The sequence below is a fragment of the Esox lucius genome, chromosome 17 (genome assembly GCF_011004845.1).
Source record: "Esox lucius isolate fEsoLuc1 chromosome 17, fEsoLuc1.pri, whole genome shotgun sequence".
Classification (NCBI taxonomy): domain Eukaryota; kingdom Metazoa; phylum Chordata; class Actinopteri; order Esociformes; family Esocidae; genus Esox; species Esox lucius.
Genome location: NC_047585.1, coordinates 31,787,558 through 31,805,325, shown reverse-complemented (window position 1 = coordinate 31,805,325; position 17,768 = coordinate 31,787,558). Strand labels below are relative to the sequence as shown.

The following is a 17,768-nucleotide window of genomic DNA, read 5'->3' as shown; positions in this document are numbered from 1 at the left end:
TATGAACAAAACTGATAAGGCCGCTAAATTGCCAGTTCTCATATTTACAAGGTGCAATAATAACAACAACATTTCCTCATCTCTGGCCACTCACCGACGGCTGCAGTCTGTCCATTGTCGGCAGCAACCATCAGCGCAGAGCGACCGGCGGTGTCCACCGCATTGACCTCTGCCCCCTGGACTAGGACCAGTTGTAGTCCAGCCACACTCTCTGAATAAGCAGCTGCGTGCAATGGGGTCCTTCAGGCAGAGCCCGGGGCAGCCACAACCAGTCAGACACAGCAGACATATGAGCAATAATAGCAAGCCACAATACTACACAAAAAACCACTGCCCTTGTCTGACTCTTCAAGCACTGATTTTGACCTCTTTATGAAGAATGAAATGTACTTACTACTACACTTATGAGGTTGACTGACCTGGCCATTTTATAATGAATGTACTAGGTTTGTCTGGATAAGTGTCTAATAAAAGACTCAACAGTAATGTAAAAAAGTAAGTAGACCCCCTGGAATGTTGTATTTTTGACATATTTGTACATACTGATATGTAACATTCCCTTCAACTAGATTTTGGATCATTGTCCCGTTACAAGATCCATGTTTGGTGGATCAGCTTCAGCTTTTTGACACATGACCTCACATTCTCCACAATAATTCATGTTTGACTCAGGCCTGAGGCAGTAAAGCAGCCCCATACCATAATGCCACCACCTCCATGTTTTACATTTTCATTGTCCCAGTAGTTTTATTGTCCCATGCTTTACAGAGCACTTTGTCCCAGTAGTTTTGGACTATACACAGATGTTATCAGGCACATCAGTTGTGTCTAGATAAACATTTATGAGAGCTTCCTTTAAATGACAGCAGACTAATGCACTTCAACACTGATTGTGGCAAAAAAGACCTGCAGATCCCTTGGGGATGTTTGTTTTAGTCCGGGATTTGGCTTAATTGGTGTCCGCAAAACTGTCCCTTGATGTTGCCCCTAAGAGACTTCTATGAGCATCTTTCGGTCAGCACGGCCTGAATTTGGTGCGATTTGTTAAATTGTTATATGTTTAGCCAATGAACGTGGTTAGAATTTACCTCAAATATCCATGAATCCAAATAAGAAAGAAAAACAAACATTTAAAGGGTTGTAATTTTTTGCCACATGACTGAAGTATTAAAGCATAGGCAGAAACAAAGAGACACATGACACACACCTTCCTTTAGCATCTCTGATGTTCACCATTTTCGTTCCAACAGTCTCTAGCAGCAGTTCAGCAGCACCATCATGGCCATTTATTCTAGGATTGAACAAGGCAAATGGTGAGAAAACAACCTCATTAGATCAACATTCAGCTGGACTCAAACACCTGTCACTCCTGTCTTATCGCTAAATGAATATAAATGTAGATCTACGTAGATTGCGCGTGTTGCGTTTTCTTTCCTGTCAGCGAGTCCACTAGATTTGTCAAAGCTCTGATAATGACCAAACAGGGCGTGTAGAACCAGTGGTTGTACTCACAGAGCACAGTGCAATGGGGTGAAGGGGTTTCCTTCCTGGATACTAAATGGTTTGTTTTCAAGTAAGACGTCCAAACAGTCCTCATGCCCTGAAAGTAAATAAAAATAAATAAAAAGATGTCAGAAAACACTTCACAAAAACTCTTTGCGAATTATTCACTACAGGTATATGCAGCCTTTCTGGAGAGTTTGTTTTGTGTGTGTATGTGTGCGTGTCTCACCGTGATAGGCGGCCCAGTGGGCAGGGGTGTATCCACTGTAGTCCAGAATGGAGTCCAGAGGGTCGATGCATGTGGCACCTTGCAGCAGGCTGCGCAGAAGCTCCATGTGGCCGCAGGAGGCTGCCAGGTGCAAGGGGGTACGCCCCCGGGAGTCCCTGCACAGAGCAGAGGCCCCATGCTCCAGCAGGGCCGACACACAGTCCTCAGAGCCCATCACCGCCTGGAGGAAGGCCCGAGAGTTAAAGCATGGTTAGGCTACCCGGGAACCAGCCCGCATGTCCTTCTCTTTTGGTCGCTAAAGTTGTTTTAGGTCCAGGCAGAAGCTGGTTACGAAACTTGACATTACACAATGCAATTACTTCTCGACTAGGATGAATCATTTTTGGAAGGGATCTTGCTTGGTAATATTGAACTATACATGTCTGAATCAGTGTAGGCTACACCAACGACAGTTTAACACCGAGTGTGAGCTGGATATTCAGTCAGCTGGAGCTGCTTTCTCCTGCCGATATCCTGGTGAAATACAGAATGTATTTGCTGATCTGATTGCATGTGTTTCTCAGATTACAACACTTTCAGACAGCAATGCAGCAAATAAGAATATTCTCTGGAATCTGCCAGCCTGTCTGTCTAATATATACTGTACACACGCAGGAGTGTTTTGATTGGACATTTAACAGCTCAAACAAAAGCACATTCAGCTACTTTGCTGTTATTCTGGCTAGTTACTGAATATTTTGTAGAACAAACGATGATGCCGTCATAGGACTAACAGCTAGATCAGCATGAATTGGAATTAAATGTTTTTTTACATTTTATTTCTATTGGTAGATCTGTGTTAATGTTATTGTTTCTTGTCAACTGTGGTATAAGTAGAATAAATGCATCCGTAATGTCCAGAACATGATGTTTATCCTGGAAATCTAGCTAGCTACATGTAATCTGTGTATTCGGTTACTGTACATCTCCACAAATCAAAGGCCTTATGTAGTATTAACTCCAAACTATTCCGTCCCATGGCCAAACCTAGTTGCCGACCAGTGGTTTATGGGCTGGAGGAATGCTGATCACATTGATGGGGGATAGGGTGCAGCTTTTCCATTTGACAACAGAAGCCAGACTGTTCACTAATAGAACCCAAAATAATCTCTGGTGTATAAATGTCGAGACACTATTCCCTTATTAATGCCGATTGATTATTGTCATTTTCTGATTCTACAATATTTAGAATATCTGTTCCCAGAAATTCCATTCCAGAAATAAGATTCATAATGTCTGTAGAGCGTATTGACACAGGGCGGTTAGGGCCAGCATGCATTAATGGTGGCGACACTTACAGCTCTGTGTAGGGCTGTGCGGCCTCGTCTGTCGGCAGTGTCAGCCCCAGCTCCCTTCTCCAGCAAGATGTGGACACAGTCAGTGTGACTGCCCAAAGCTGCCAGCATCAGAGCCGTCCTACACACACACACACACACACACACGTACGTTTGTATGGCTATTCTCATGGGGACCAGAAAATAGAAATTGTATGCTCCCTTGCCCTAATCTTAACCCTAAACCTAACCCTTACCCTAACCCTAACCTAACCCTAATCTAAACCTAACCTTAACCTCAATAAAGTAATATTTATGCCTAAACATTACCTAGATCTAACGCCTAACCTTAACCCTAAACTTAATCAACAACGCCATGACCTTAAAGAAACCCCAATTCTAACTATAAAATGAATTGTAAGTTAAACCCTAAACCGGATATTGACTTTTGCCTCATGGGGACCGGCAAAACGTCCCCATGAGTCCACTTTTTTCTGTCTACACACCCCTGTTAAAGGCCAGGTTTTTGTGATGTAAAAGGATGAGACAAAGATAAATAATGTCAGAACTTTTCCACTTGTAATGTGACCAATAATGTGAACAGTTAAATTGAAAAACAAACTGAAATCTTCGGAAAATAAATAAATAAAATACTTACAATAACCTGGTTGCATAAGTGTGCACACCCCCTTATAACTGGGGATGTGGCTGTCTTCAGAATTAACCAATCACATTCAAACTCATGTTAAATACAAGTCATTACACACCTGCCATCATTTGAAGTGACTCTGATTAATCACAAATAAAGTTCAGCTGTTCTAGTAGGATTTTCCTGACATTTTCTTAGTTGCATCTCAGAGCAAAAGCCATGGTCCACAGAGAGCTTCCCAAGCATCAGAGGGATCTCATTGTTGAAAGATATCAGTCAGGAGAAGGGCACAAAATAATTTCAAAAGCATTAGATATATCATGGAACACAGTGAAGAAAGTCATCATCAAGTGGAGAAAATATGGCAGAAAAGAGACATTACCAAGATTGGAACGTCCCTCCAAAATTGATGAAAAGACGAGAAGAAAACTGGTCAGGGAGGCTTCCAAGAGGCCTACAGCAACATTAAAGGAACTGCAGGAATTTCTGGCAAGTACTAGCTGTGTGCTACATGTGACAACAAACTCCCGTATTCTTCATATGAATGGGCTACGGGGTAGGGTGGTAAGACGGAAGCCTTTTCTTACAAAGAAAAATATTCAAGCCCAGCTGAAGTTTGAAAAAACAAACATCAAGTCCCCCAAAAGCACGTGGTGGTCTGACGAAACCATGGTTGAACCTTTTGGCCATAATTCCAAAAGGTATGTTGGGCGCAAAAACAACAGTGCACATCACCCAAAGAACACCATACTGACAGTGAAGCATGGTGGTGGCAGCATCATGCTTTGGGTCTGTTTTTCTTCAGCTGGAACTGGGGCCTCAGTCAGGGTGGAGGGAATTATGAATTATTTGGCACAAAACCTTCAGGCATCCGTTCGAAAGATGACGATGAAGAGGAAGTTCACCTTTCAGCACGACAACGACCCAAAGCACACATCCAAATCCACAAAAGCATGGCTTCACCAGAAGATTAACATTTTGGAATGGCCCAGCCAGAGCCCAGACCAGAATCCAATTGAACATCTGTGGGGTGATCTGAAGAGGGCTGTGCACAGGAGATCTCCTTGCAATCTGACAGATTTGCAGCGCTTCTGCAAAGAAGAGTGGGCAAATATTGCCATGTCAAGATGTGCCATGCTAATAGACACCTACCCAAAAAGACTGAGTGCTGTAATAAAATCAAAAGGTGCTTCAACAAAGTATTAGTTTAAGGGGGTGCACGTTATGCAACCAGGTTATTTTTAATTTAAAATGTTTCCCCCTCAAAGATTTCAGTTTGTTTTTCAATTGAATTGTTCACGTTGTAGGTCACATTAAAGGCGGAAAACGTTCTGACGTGATTTTATCTTTATCTTATTCTTTTTCATCACAAGAACCTGGCATTTTAACAGGGATGTGTAGACTTTTTATATCCACTGTACAGAAATCATCCACCGGTCCATTCTAGTGGGTGACCATACTGCCCAATATTAATAATCGAAAAATGACCGTCACTCACTGTCCTTGTACGTCAACGATGTCGATGATGTCAGCCTTCTCCCCTCGGTTTACCAGCATGAGTAGGCAGTCAGTCTGGCCGTTGGAAGCTGAAAGAGACAGTCAAATAGTGAGTCAAGCGTACGCACGCAGCAGCGTTTCAGTTTGTCAGTAATAACTGGCTTTGGTCGATAACATTTATTAAAAGATTTATACAATTGTAGCCAGAACAATTTGTTTGGGCCATAAACTCTGACTCTATGCTTCAGCACCAGTCTTACTCCTTCACAGCCTTGCGCGTATGACAGTGCTGCTGGAGAAATAGACCGGAGTATGCCTAACGTGAAAATCCTACAATGTGAATGTCCTCCATATGGACAAGTTTTAATATTGTAGCGGACAAAGATGAAAACGGCGGCATGGTTTTTGAGCTATGTAGCCTACGTTTTGGTTCTGCAAGGCTGAGATGAAGGTGCCAAGGGGGAAGGGCGGGCTCTACTATCTTTCTTCAAAGGGTATATGTTGATGACCGCTTTTTACAGTGGCCCATGTACCTGTGCGCTGTACACCATTATGGTATAGGAACAGTTCTACACACCTGCAATGTGGAGCGGGGTCCACTTGCGTCGGCGCTCCTTGACGTGGCAGGAGGCCCCGTGGGAGAGCAGTACCTCCACGCACTGAGAATGACCCCTCTGGGCCGCCAGGTAGAGGGCAGTGCGGCCCGCTGCGTCCCGAATGTCCAGACTCACCAGTGTCTCAGACAGTACCGCCAACGCCCCACAGTGACCGTTATACGCCTGGATTCAAGGGGAACAAGCACCCCAACACAGTGAAACTGATGAGTACGACAACAGGAGTCATTAAAAGTGCTAATGAACTGGATCACTGAGTTGGACAGTTCTTTCACTCCAAATGTGAACTAACCCTGCAGGAAGAAAAGGGGCCAGTAATAAAATGTGTGTAATATATTAATTTAAATTTAAATCTACCCTCTATATGCCAGTAAGAGTACAGGGAACATGAAATGTTGGTCCAGAGATGAGTATTGTACTCACGGCTAAGTGCAAAGGGCTCACTGGAACACTGCTCTCCACATCTCCCAGACAGTTGAACGACATCTCCAGGAGCTGTGGGAGACAAAGGGAAAAGGACACATTTGCTATACTGCAAACTGCAGACTTTTGTTTGTTCAATGGGATTAGCAACGAGCCCTGTGTCAGTGTGACCACCCATGGACCACCCATGGACCACTCATAAGAAAAGCCGATGGTGGATAATGCGTGCCCGTTGACGTCTCAGTCACCTTCTCTCCTTATAGGCCAAAATCACAATTTGGATATTCCATCATAAGCTTAAAAGCTGTCCACAAGGTCTCAGGGATGGCCAACTCTGGAGGCCCCTTCAATCTCCACCAAATTAGGGGAATCAGATTCTAGTTCCTTTTTGCATCTCACATTAGGAATGATCCCAGAGCGACTTTGAAATTAGATTACATTATGTTTCAAGGGTAATGTGGATGTTAAAGGATAATTTCAATAAAGAATGTGTTTGTTTGGAAAATAATTTCTGACATGCAAAACCCCCCAAAAAACAATACATGTGTGATACCCTATTGCCTGTTGTCGATCTTTGGGTTTAGTTGCCATCTGCAACATTTCTTCTAATGTCATGTTTTGTCACAATAAGTAAAGTTCTCCGTTTTACCTGCACCTGTATCCTGACTCCACCTTCAGACGTTACATATATTCAAACTAGATTTACTAAATTAATCTCAGTCGATTATGTTTCCAATCCGTGACAACATTGAACGGTGAAAGACAACTGTTAAACTAGTTGAAGCGATATGGACTTCATTAGTCCTGCTCTTTAGACAGGATTCCCTTATGATTCAGCCTTGCCTGTCTGCAACACACACACGCACGCACGCACCCAAACACACATGCACCCAAACACACCCGCATTAACCCCCAACTGACTCACCAGCTCCAGGTTCTGCTTGTTTCCATGGGCTGCCGCATAGTGGACTGCACTGTAACCCTTGATGTTCCTCAGAGCTGGGTCGGCCCCGTTGTCCAGTAGATACTCCAAACAACTACACATACAGAGGGGAAGTCATGTCAGGTCACAATGACACATTCCTAAACAGTTCTAATCGTCGGAGAAGCCGTCATGTTGGGGGCGTGGTTCGTTGTTTTCATGTTTGAGAATTATGACACTACGAAATGGCTAAGGGACTTACAAAAAGGCCTCCTTTGCCCTCTCTTCACTCTGGTGCCCGACTGAGTAATGTCTGTCGACACTAAAACAAAAAACAAAAGGTTAGGAACATTTTGGAGGTCTGGTATTGCTACGCTGGTGTGTGTGTGTGTGTGCGCGCGTTCTTTGTTTCATCTGCATGTCTCACCGGCGGAAGGTCTGCGAGGCGGCAGCATAGTGCAGGGGGCTGCAGCCCTTCTGGTCCAGCTCGTTCACTTCGGCACCAGCACTGACCAGGGCAACGGTGCACTGGTAACTCCCGTTCGCCGCAGCGTAGTGCAATGGAGCTCTGCCACGGAAGAGAAAGGAAAGGAGAGGACTGAGGAGTCACATTCACAGGCCGAAGCAAATAGAACAGCACTGACGGAAAACACGTTTTCAGAATATGAGAATTTGACCACTCACCTTCCCAATTTGTCCTTTTTACTCAAATCAGCACCACTGCTTAACAACAGGTTAAGACATTCAATGTTTCTGCATCAAAGGGACAACAGAGACAGCGTGAGAATGTTAAACAACAACAACTACCCAAAAAAAAGCTCTCTTTTCATTCCAGCGGTCTGTCCTCACCCTCCTGAGGCAGCGGCGTGCAGGCAGGTCCTCCCCAAACTGTCCGGGGTGTTTATGTCAAACCCAGCTGATAGCACATGCTCGTTGCTCAGAGATGATACAATGCTGTACAGCTGACCTGCAGGAAGCAACAACACCACACAGGAATGTCATACAGAGTGACTGCATCGGGACGGAACAACGGCCAGTGTGAACCGCCGACATTTATTCAAATCACCTAACAGAACACCGGTAGAGGGCCAACAGATAGTTACAGAAGGTCTTGTTTGAAAATGCCATGGATTTACACACAATAACCCATGATGAGAAAATGAGTAGAAATCTTTTTAAAATAAAACAATATACATAAGTAACAAAGGCCACAATAATTGCTACAAGACATTACTTATTTTTAGATCAGACAGCAGGCCTTTAAAAAAGTCATCACATTTATTTATGCATTTGTTTTATATCTCCAGGAACAGGAGGTCCCGTACCTGAGGAGAGTAACTTGCGACAACAGTCTGAAAACCCGTAGAGCACAGCCAAATGCAATGGAAACATCCCATGAATCCCTTGCCTAGAGAGAGAGAGAGAGAGAGAGAGAGAATGACAGAGACCAACAAAGACAGATAGATGGAAAGAGGAAGATGAGACAGGAAAAACAGATCAGAAACAATATAATCCTGACTGCAGCTTCTCAAATATGTAACACACACATAACTAGATGAAATGTGAATTACCTTGCTGCTAATTCTATTACGAAAAACAATATGTTGCATAAGCATTGAGAACTGATCTAATGTCCTTCACTCAGGAGAGACGAGACAAATAACGTTTTCCAACCTACACTTGCCTTTTGTGTATGTTTGTCTCACCTAGCCGTGTCAGCCCCGTTAGTCATCAGGATGCTGATCAGCAGCTTGTGGCCGTGCTGTGTGTGTGTGTCCCACCTAGCCATGTCAGCCCTGTTAGTCATCAGGGTGCTAATCAGCAGCTTGTGGCCGTGCTGTGTGTCTCTCACCTAGCCGTGTCAGCCCCGTTAGTCATCAGGGTGCTGATCAGCAGCTCATGGCCGTGCTGTGTGTGTGTGTCCCACCTAGCCATGTCAGCCCCGTTAGTCATCAGGGTGCTAATCAGCAGCTCGTGGCCATGCTGTGTGTCTCTCACCTAGCCGTGTCAGCCCCGTTAGTCATCAGGGTGCTAATCAGCAGCTCGTGGCCGTGCTGTGTGTCTCTCACCTAGCCGTGTCAGCCCCGTTAGTCATCAGGGTGCTGATCAGCAGCTTGTGGCCGTGCTGTGTGTGTGTCCCACCTAGCCATGTCAGCCCCGTTAGTCATCAGGGTGCTGATCAGCAGCTCATGCCCATGCTGTGTGTCTCTCACCTAGCCGTGTCAGCCCCGTTAGTCATCAGGGTGCTGATCAGCAGCTCGTGGCCGTGCTGTGTGTGTGTCCCACCTAGCCATGTCAGCCCCGTTAGTCATCAGGGTGCTGATCAGCAGCTCATGGCCATGCTGTGTGTCTCTCACCTAGCCGTGTCAGCCCCATTAGTCATCAGGGTGCTGATCAGCAGCTCGTGGCCGTGCTGTGTGTGTGTCCCACCTAGCCATGTCAGCCCCGTTAGTCATCAGGGTGCTGATCAGCAGCTCGTGGCCGTGCTGTGTGTGCGCGTCTCACCTAGCTGTGTCAGTCTCGTTAGTCATCAGGGTGCTGATCAGCAGCTTGTGGCCGTGCTGTGTGCATGTCTCACCTAGCCATGTCAGCCCCGTTAGTCATCAGGGTGCTGATCAGCAGCTCGTGGCCGTGCTGTGTGTATGTGTGTGTGTGTGTGTGTGTGTGTGTCTCACCTAGCCGTGTCAGCCCCGTTAGTCATCAGGGTGCTGATCAGCAGCTCGTGGCCGTGCTTAGCAGCAACGTGAAGAGGAGTATTGCCATATTTATCTACACAGTCTATCTCCCCACCTGCACACAAAGGGTGGAGAGGCTCTGTGGTTAGGGCCAGAGATGTGCACGTTACTGTTAGTCACATGATTAGGCTCATCTATGCATACCATGATCATCAACCAAATCAAAAAGAAGGAACTGACTTTAAATCTAAAAGTTAGCAGAACGTTTCTATACAACAGGTAATTGTTGGCATATCATTCACAGCATGGTCAAATTGGTGGGATTCAGGCGTGGTATGAATGGGATTTATCTGTTTTGCCGTGATAGATCTAATCAGGGAATTCCATTTTAAGATACCCAGTAACACTACCCTGCCATCTGAATCCTGGACTAGGCCAACGCTCATTCTCTCCATGCCTCTTAACAATGTCCACCTCACCCCACAGGAGTTGCAACAATGTCTCACTTTCACTTGCAGGGATATTGTCTCTTTCAGGGCAGCCGGTTTGGGATACTTAAAAGCCAGGGTTTACAAAATCTTTCTTCGTTCCCCCCAGACATTTCATGTTTATGATTTAAATCTAAACTTGCACAACTGACTCAAAAAGCTAACTAATCATCAAGCCTTCAATAATCTAATCAGGTGGGTAATTTCTGAATTAATAAGTGTCTGGGAGGCCCAAGTAGAGGTTTGGGAAAGCCCGAGTGCGGAGTACATAATTGTAGCCTTATCTTATCACTTGTAAGCAGTCAGTAACCAGGCAGAATAGAGGACCCAGCGTGAGCCCTGTCAGGGAGAATAGGGCCAATTAACTCCCTATAAAAGCTGAGTCACCCAAGTGAATATTTAATTTAGTTAATCATTTTGCCCAAACGAGTGCCACAGCGTCTGTAAACAATAAATCTTTATTTTGAAACCTTAACCGTTCAGCTCATCCTTTTACCATGTCTACACACAAGTACTAACATTTCACCCAACTGATCAATTACTGTTAACTGTTTCTAGTAATTAACATTTAAATCCAGGCCCTGGTGATTACTGACAACTGCCATGTAGGATGCAAACTGCATGATGTTAAACAACATCTGTACCCGCTAAAGCCTTATATTTATGAACACCCAGAGACTCCTCCCACAATATCACTAGTTGATAGCGTTAGCTATAACAGATGTTCTGACTATCTCAGAATCTTGGCTCTGGAAATCTGCCTCAAGCTCTGCGTTTTTTGTTCCTGGTTATAATATTTTCCATAAGGTTAGGTCCTCCAAAAGAAGAAAGTGGCTATTGAAACTAGAATCCCCAATCCTCGTCATTTTGTCAAAGTCTCTTTCTAAACAGTCTATGAATAATGCTACTCACTATCATGAATATATAATGCTGACGGAATTACGGAATCCAAACATCAACACGGAATTAAGTTGATCATTTTTATATGAAACATAATTTCAATAAATATTAATAATAGTGTGACGTGAGTGTGTGATCACCGTTTTGGATAAGGATCTGGGAGCGGGTGAAGCGCCCGTGAATAGCGGCCATGTGCAAAGGGCTCTTCCCTTCTTTACTCTGTTAAAAAAGAGAGAAAACAAAAAAACTGTTAATTCTCAAGAAAATCATTGATTTACCTCAAACATAGATAAAACATATCGCAGGTTATTAAACGCTATAATCCCATCATTTTGGCCTGTCCTTGTGTCATTAACAATGTTTAGGTTCCCTACTGAATGAACGCTACTGACTGTGGTGTTGAAATATGCACACCGGTTAAACAAATTTTTAACGTGCGCCCCTGTTCTCTGTCTGATACAGGCCTGGAAACGTGTGTGCTGGTCTCGCTAGTCACGATAAACAAATTTGCCTCAAAAACATATAACTACTCCCTAGGTTTTGACTCTACTAGGGAGTTTTCTTTCAGACACTGTACATCAACTTGTTGCTAATCACTCCTTGGGGTTTCAGACTGAGTATCGGAATGTGAACAAGCACTCTGAGACAACTGCTGTTGTAAAAAGGGCCCTATAAAATGAATGTGTTGTTTGATTGGTTACAGGTATTATGGCCTAGACCACTGGTCCTTGGGACCCAAAGGGGTGCATGTTTTAGTTTATGCCCTAGCACTCAAATACCTGGTTATGTTGACCACACTAAGATGAGTGACTATGTCAAATGTTATGATAATATTTGAAAATACAGGAAAAGTTACTTTAATAGAGCATGTTTTTAAATGTATTCACTTGTGAACCATTTGCAGGTCTGAAGAAAGGTGACTGGGTTTTTGTTCTTGATTGGCTATTTGTGGATGGTGTTGTACATGTAGGAAACCAGTTCATTGCTGCACTGTAGGTAAATTTGACTTCAGACAGAAAAGTGGTAAAAGATGGACGAAAAAGTTTTGGACCAGATTTAAATATATGGCTGAGCGATATGGCGTCAAAATCATATCATGGTTTGGACGGCAACAGTATATATCCCAAAATATTCACCTGGTCTTTCAATTGCAAAACAATATATACTGTATAGCTCACTTAAATATTGGTTACAAGCTCTTATTAAATGTAAAAAAGGGTTGTATCTTCACATTAACTAAAGTTGCATTTTCAATAAGGCTGTGTATGGACTTGTGATATCCAGTGTTTATTGATCCAATTAGCCCAGGTCAACATGGTTCAGTGATACTTGGGGGGTAAAGGTCAACATGGTTCAGTGATACTTGGGGGGTAAAGGTCAGCATGGTTCAGTGATACTTGGGGGGCAAAGGTCAACATGGTTCAGTGATACTTGGGGGGTAAAGGTCAACATGGTTCAGTGATACTTGGGGGGTAAAGGTCAACATGGTTCAGTGATACTTGGGGGGCAAAGGTCAACATGGTTCAGTGATACTTGGGGGGTAAAGGTCAACATGGTTCAGTGATACTTGGGGGAGTAAACCAACCCTTTTATCTCTAACTAACCTGCATGTTGACGTCGGCACCGTTGTTGACTAGCAGCTCGAGGCAGAGCGCCCCGTTGGTGGAGACAGCGGCCAGGTGCAGGGGTGTGCAGCCGCGGTGGTTGGGCTGGTTGACATTGGCGCCGCGGTTAACTAGCTCGTTGGCCACGGCTTCCTGGCCCGTATAGCATGCCATGTGGAGCGCTGTGTTACCAAATGCGTTGGGCTCATCAATCTGTCACGGAGGAAAAGAAGAGGCAACTTTACAAAACATGCAGAGATCGAGGTGGTGGTAGGAGAGGAACCCCATTTATAAGAAAAACAAGTCATTTCAAACACACAAAGCCTTGGCAGACGAAGGGTCTTTATGACAATGACCTTAGGGGAGCCCGGCGTCCTCAGAACTCACCTCTGACCCGAGCCGCAGCAGGTATTTAACAACATCTATCTGGCCACTGGCAGCTGCAGCGTGAAGTGGGGTGTAACCACGCTTGTCCCTGCACATGGCATCCGCACTCCGTGACACCAGTAACTTTACGATCTCCAGATGTCCTGAAAGATGAGGAGACAACCATACATGCAAACATACAGACAAAGTTTATTCATTAAAACAGGGTTTATAAAACAGGGAACCACCTGTGCACCCAATTTATTTCCATAAGCAACTAAATATTTTGCTGTGCAACCCTGAATTATTTTATTGCGAAAATATGGAATTGTGCACGCCTACAAATATTAAATCTTCCCTTTCATTTTTAACTAACTAAACGTGGTCATTCGAGTTAGCATGTCCCTACATGCAATAATCTGAATGATTTCCTGGTTGGATGTGCAATGTGGGGAAAAAGCAGAATGGCTTCGCACTGATACCTATGAAGAAGACATGCCATGTTCTTCAACTCTCCCGAGCCTGATGGAAGTAGCTGTGACGAAACAGGGTTGTAGATACAATTGGATACAATGAAATGGAGGAGGGTAGAAACAGACAGGAATGTCGAGGGAAGACATGTACTAAAAATAAAAAGACGAAAGACTATTTAGCAGTTGGCACAGAGAGCGATTTCTATTTTATTAATTGGAATTTTACTGAACCGTTTGAGCTATAAGCTGTAATAAATATCAATTCAATCTTTCTACACACTATTACTTGATGACTTTCCCTGACATTTTCACACAATTATGATGCATTTCAGTCACAACCCCATCATATTTAGATGTATTTACTTGTTTTTACCTATTATGTGTGTTATTTTGATGAGTTAATTAACATTACCTTAACAGTAGACTTTTTATCACATAATATTTGTAATTGCCACAAAGCATCTGAAAATAGAAAATGTTTGATGGATGAAACTGACTGTGTTAAAACCCTCGATGAGGTATGGTAATAACTGAACTATAATAACTGACTAACTGTTTTGGCTTTCCTGGTTAAAGGCAGGATTTCCCCCCCCCCCCCGTTTTTCTTTCATTTCATTTTCAGGCCTGTCATGTATTTCACATGTTCGATCTATTAACTGTTATAAAAACACTACAGTTTATTTGCCTTCATAAATAATCTATAACTGCATGTATGAAAGTCTAGGAAATGAGTTCTACCCCGCAGTGTTCCTGGAAAATCTTATCAATTTTCAGAATGTACCACTCCATTTCATCTACACTCCTGACCGAAACCAATTCATTTATGTTTTGGTTAAGCACAACCATAGACAGTCCCAAGAATCTTAAGAGCCACTCCGGTAACCTTCCTACTGGCTGATCACAGCTGTCAAACATGAACAACTTGATATCAGAATGAGTGCTTCATCCACTTTGACATGTGGCATCACACCCTTAACCCTGACATTCTCACTGTAAATTGCACTGAGATGCGATCTGTGCTCAATCAACGGTTTTGATATGAGAAACAGGCCACACCTCCATGAACAGTGCCTTTGCCCAAGCCAGTCTCTTCAACAAAGAATTGTTTTAATGTCATGGAATGAGTCTGTTCTTTGGCCCCACCCACCGAGATATGCGGCCCAGTGGATTGGCTGCCTCTCCTTCTTATCGCTGGCACTCAAGTTGGCCCCTTTGTTGAGGAGCAAGTTCACCATCTGGAAACAGACAAGAGACAGTGAGTCAGAACGTGGACACTCTGCCAGATAAGAGAAAACCAATTTGGTACCCAGATCCTGTCTAAAATGGCACCTGTTCTCTATACAGTACTGTTGGGTATCCTCCAAACCTCTACTGATGACATTTTTTTTCCAACAACACGGACAGGGGCATGCTATAACAGACTCCAGTTACACACACTGGTCATAAAATTGTTACATAAGCCATAAAGTGTAAAACAAGTTCTTTTCTTGTCTAGTTATTTAGTAGGGCTTTGTATTCTCTTGCAAATAAAACTAACCAGTCATATTGGCCTACCCATTTTTAGACAATGGCTGACTAGGTAAGAAAATATATATTTTTATATCTTTGAACAATACATGATTTGCAAATACTCCAAAACTTTTTTTTAGCAAAGCCATCATTGAATTGTGTTAAGGAATGTTAAGACAAGTTGTTTCATTGAAGAATCAGTTATTTCACGTTTTGAATGCCCATCCTCTCAGCATCTCACTCCTGTAGGAAGAGCGCCATGGATAGCCCACATCGGGAAAGATGGTGAATGTTTCCGGAACAGGGGAGAGAGCGAAATGAGAAGACGATCCAGAACATTCTAGAGGAGGCTGGGAGGGTGTACCCCACCTCTCCACAGCCTGCCTTTCCTGTGTAGTGGTGGGGTAGGCCACAGTGTCGCATGACACATGTAATAACCCTCTACTGACTCCTAACCATCACACACTACCTGTTCAACACAAAGGCGTTGGGGAATAGATAATAGGCTCACTGTAATGCAATGTTGCGTGCTAGTTGATGGCTGTCAATTGTCGTTGATGAAACCACCCAACGCTACTACATAGTGGACCCTACGATGACCCTGGTAACAACACTATGCCCAACACAGGCCGCAGGAAATAGGGAGCCATTTTAGCTTCACTTCTATGGCAGTGCAGTGAGTTCTGACCTCAACATGGCCACTGTGTGCTGCGTGATGCAAAGCAGTCCTGCCGGAGCGGTCCGCCACGTTCAGGCTGCTCAACTTGGGGATGAGGGCCTCGGCACATCTGGTGGCCCGGTTGGCTGCGGCCACATGCAACGGCGTCTGCCAGAATTTGTCCCGCGCATTGACCTCCGCATCCTGCCTAAGCAGCAGCCCAACAGCCTTCTGGGAAATATGGAGGGAAAATAAACAAAAATAAAGGAATCCATTAAATTATTGAAACATCTCCATTAAAATGGAACCCATTAAATTATTGAAACATCTCCATTAAATTGGAATCCAGTAGAATAGCCAACCTCTGGCTTCACATGTGCAGTGACCTCTTCGATCACGTGTACAGCTGATTCTCAGAATCTTGCACACTAATGCAATGTTAATGAGCCCACACCACTTCACTGTCTGAGACAAGGGTTACATTCTTACAGGTATGTTTTACATTGATGGGAGTGAATATATTCTATGACATAATATTTCGGTTAATTAGCAAATAGTAACCTAAAGCAAAGTGTGACTGTATCAGTTCTAACTTAAAAATTTCTGCTGGCTTGTTTCTGCCACCATGTGCATTGGAACTTGACTGATCATGCCTAATGAGGAGTGCTGATATATTTCACTTGGTTTTTTATAAAGCTGTGTACTTTGCTAATACTGTGGCAAGTCATATGTCAAGACTGTCACAAAGATGCAGAATGAAATTGCTCAAAGTTCCCTCAGAGCTCACAACAAGCAACTCCAGACATGAGTCTGACACTGCAGATGAGCGTTGGACAGGAGAAGGTATCTGCAATGATGACGGATAATTCTGTGTACATCAATGCTGCCTGGTCTAATGTGGACGATGCTTAGCCTCACATCACACCCATTGGCTGCGCTGCTCGTGCATAGAATCTGCTCCTCAAGGACATCATGGCAATGAAAACGATGGATATACTCTACAAGAGAGTTAAGGAATTAGTTGGGGTGGTGTTATCATTATGTTTGACCATCTCTTGGAGGGGAAGGATTCTCTCCAAGAAATGGCAATAACAAAATCTGCAGATATTGACAGCCACATCAAGAGGATCCTAGTGGATGAGATGTTTTGGCCGAAAGTGGTAAGCAGACCAAAACTCCAGAAACCATAGAATCACCCAGGACGATGCCATCCTGTCTAATGTTTGGCCTCTGCTACAGACAGTACAGACGAAACGTGCATTGCCCTGCCCATTTCACTGCTGCTCCAAGCAGAGGAAACCGCAGTTCTGAAATGCATCAAAAAACATGAAGACTTCTGCGCATACATACTGCAGGAGGACCCCAAGCACACTGGCAGGAGCATCCTACTGTATCATCACAATCGCCCCTTGGTATGGATCAATCGCCCCTTGGTATGGATCAATCGCCACCTTGGCATGGATCAACGCATGGTTCTTGGCAGTCTAAGTACACATCCAAGTATTCTGAAAAGACTTGCAACATAATACCTAGCTAACTGTAAAATTCTTAAAAACTATTATTGTCAAACAAAACCAACACAGGGACAAGAAGATTTTTTAAAACAATTAAACAATTCTGCTCAAAACAGTTGGTCACACAATGAGTCTTACTTCGTTCCGTGAGGCAGCTGCCCGATGCAGGGGAGTCAGCCAGCCTTGGTCCTTAGCGTTAATACTAGCACCTGAGGAAGAGCGAGAGGGTTACATTCTGGTTGCATATTCTAATAGATACGATTAAATGTTATTCTATGCAGGGTGGCAAATGGAGGATGAGCATTGTAAGTTAACCTTTTTGTTTTACCGTTTGTCCATCTTGCATAATTTATACAATTGGTTGAGTCAATGCGGAGGGAAGAGCTTAAATCCCAACTATGCAGTCACCAATTTAAAGTACAAACAGTAAC

The 17,768-nt window shown here is 43.8% G+C and overlaps 1 protein-coding gene across 1 annotated transcript in view; it reads right to left on the bottom strand.

Moving 5' to 3' along the window:
• The window catches only part of LOC105017093 (serine/threonine-protein phosphatase 6 regulatory ankyrin repeat subunit C), a 49,103-nt gene that overhangs the window by 14,255 nt on the left and 17,080 nt on the right, over positions 1-17,768 (bottom strand). Inside the window, exons 4-24 of the mRNA XM_010881435.4 lie at positions 17,476-17,546; positions 15,854-16,054; positions 14,804-14,891; positions 13,205-13,347; positions 12,818-13,030; positions 11,354-11,432; positions 9,826-9,940; positions 8,476-8,558; positions 8,000-8,117; positions 7,835-7,903; positions 7,578-7,718; positions 7,413-7,472; positions 7,154-7,265; positions 6,229-6,300; positions 5,769-5,970; positions 5,193-5,280; positions 3,070-3,187; positions 1,733-1,952; positions 1,513-1,600; positions 1,208-1,291; positions 95-240 (exon numbers count right to left, since the gene is read on the bottom strand). Of these exons, the coding sequence (XP_010879737.1) occupies positions 95-240; positions 1,208-1,291; positions 1,513-1,600; positions 1,733-1,952; positions 3,070-3,187; positions 5,193-5,280; positions 5,769-5,970; positions 6,229-6,300; positions 7,154-7,265; positions 7,413-7,472; positions 7,578-7,718; positions 7,835-7,903; positions 8,000-8,117; positions 8,476-8,558; positions 9,826-9,940; positions 11,354-11,432; positions 12,818-13,030; positions 13,205-13,347; positions 14,804-14,891; positions 15,854-16,054; positions 17,476-17,546 (2,511 nt within the window). The remainder of the gene's footprint in view (positions 1-94; positions 241-1,207; positions 1,292-1,512; positions 1,601-1,732; positions 1,953-3,069; positions 3,188-5,192; positions 5,281-5,768; positions 5,971-6,228; positions 6,301-7,153; positions 7,266-7,412; positions 7,473-7,577; positions 7,719-7,834; positions 7,904-7,999; positions 8,118-8,475; positions 8,559-9,825; positions 9,941-11,353; positions 11,433-12,817; positions 13,031-13,204; positions 13,348-14,803; positions 14,892-15,853; positions 16,055-17,475; positions 17,547-17,768) is intronic.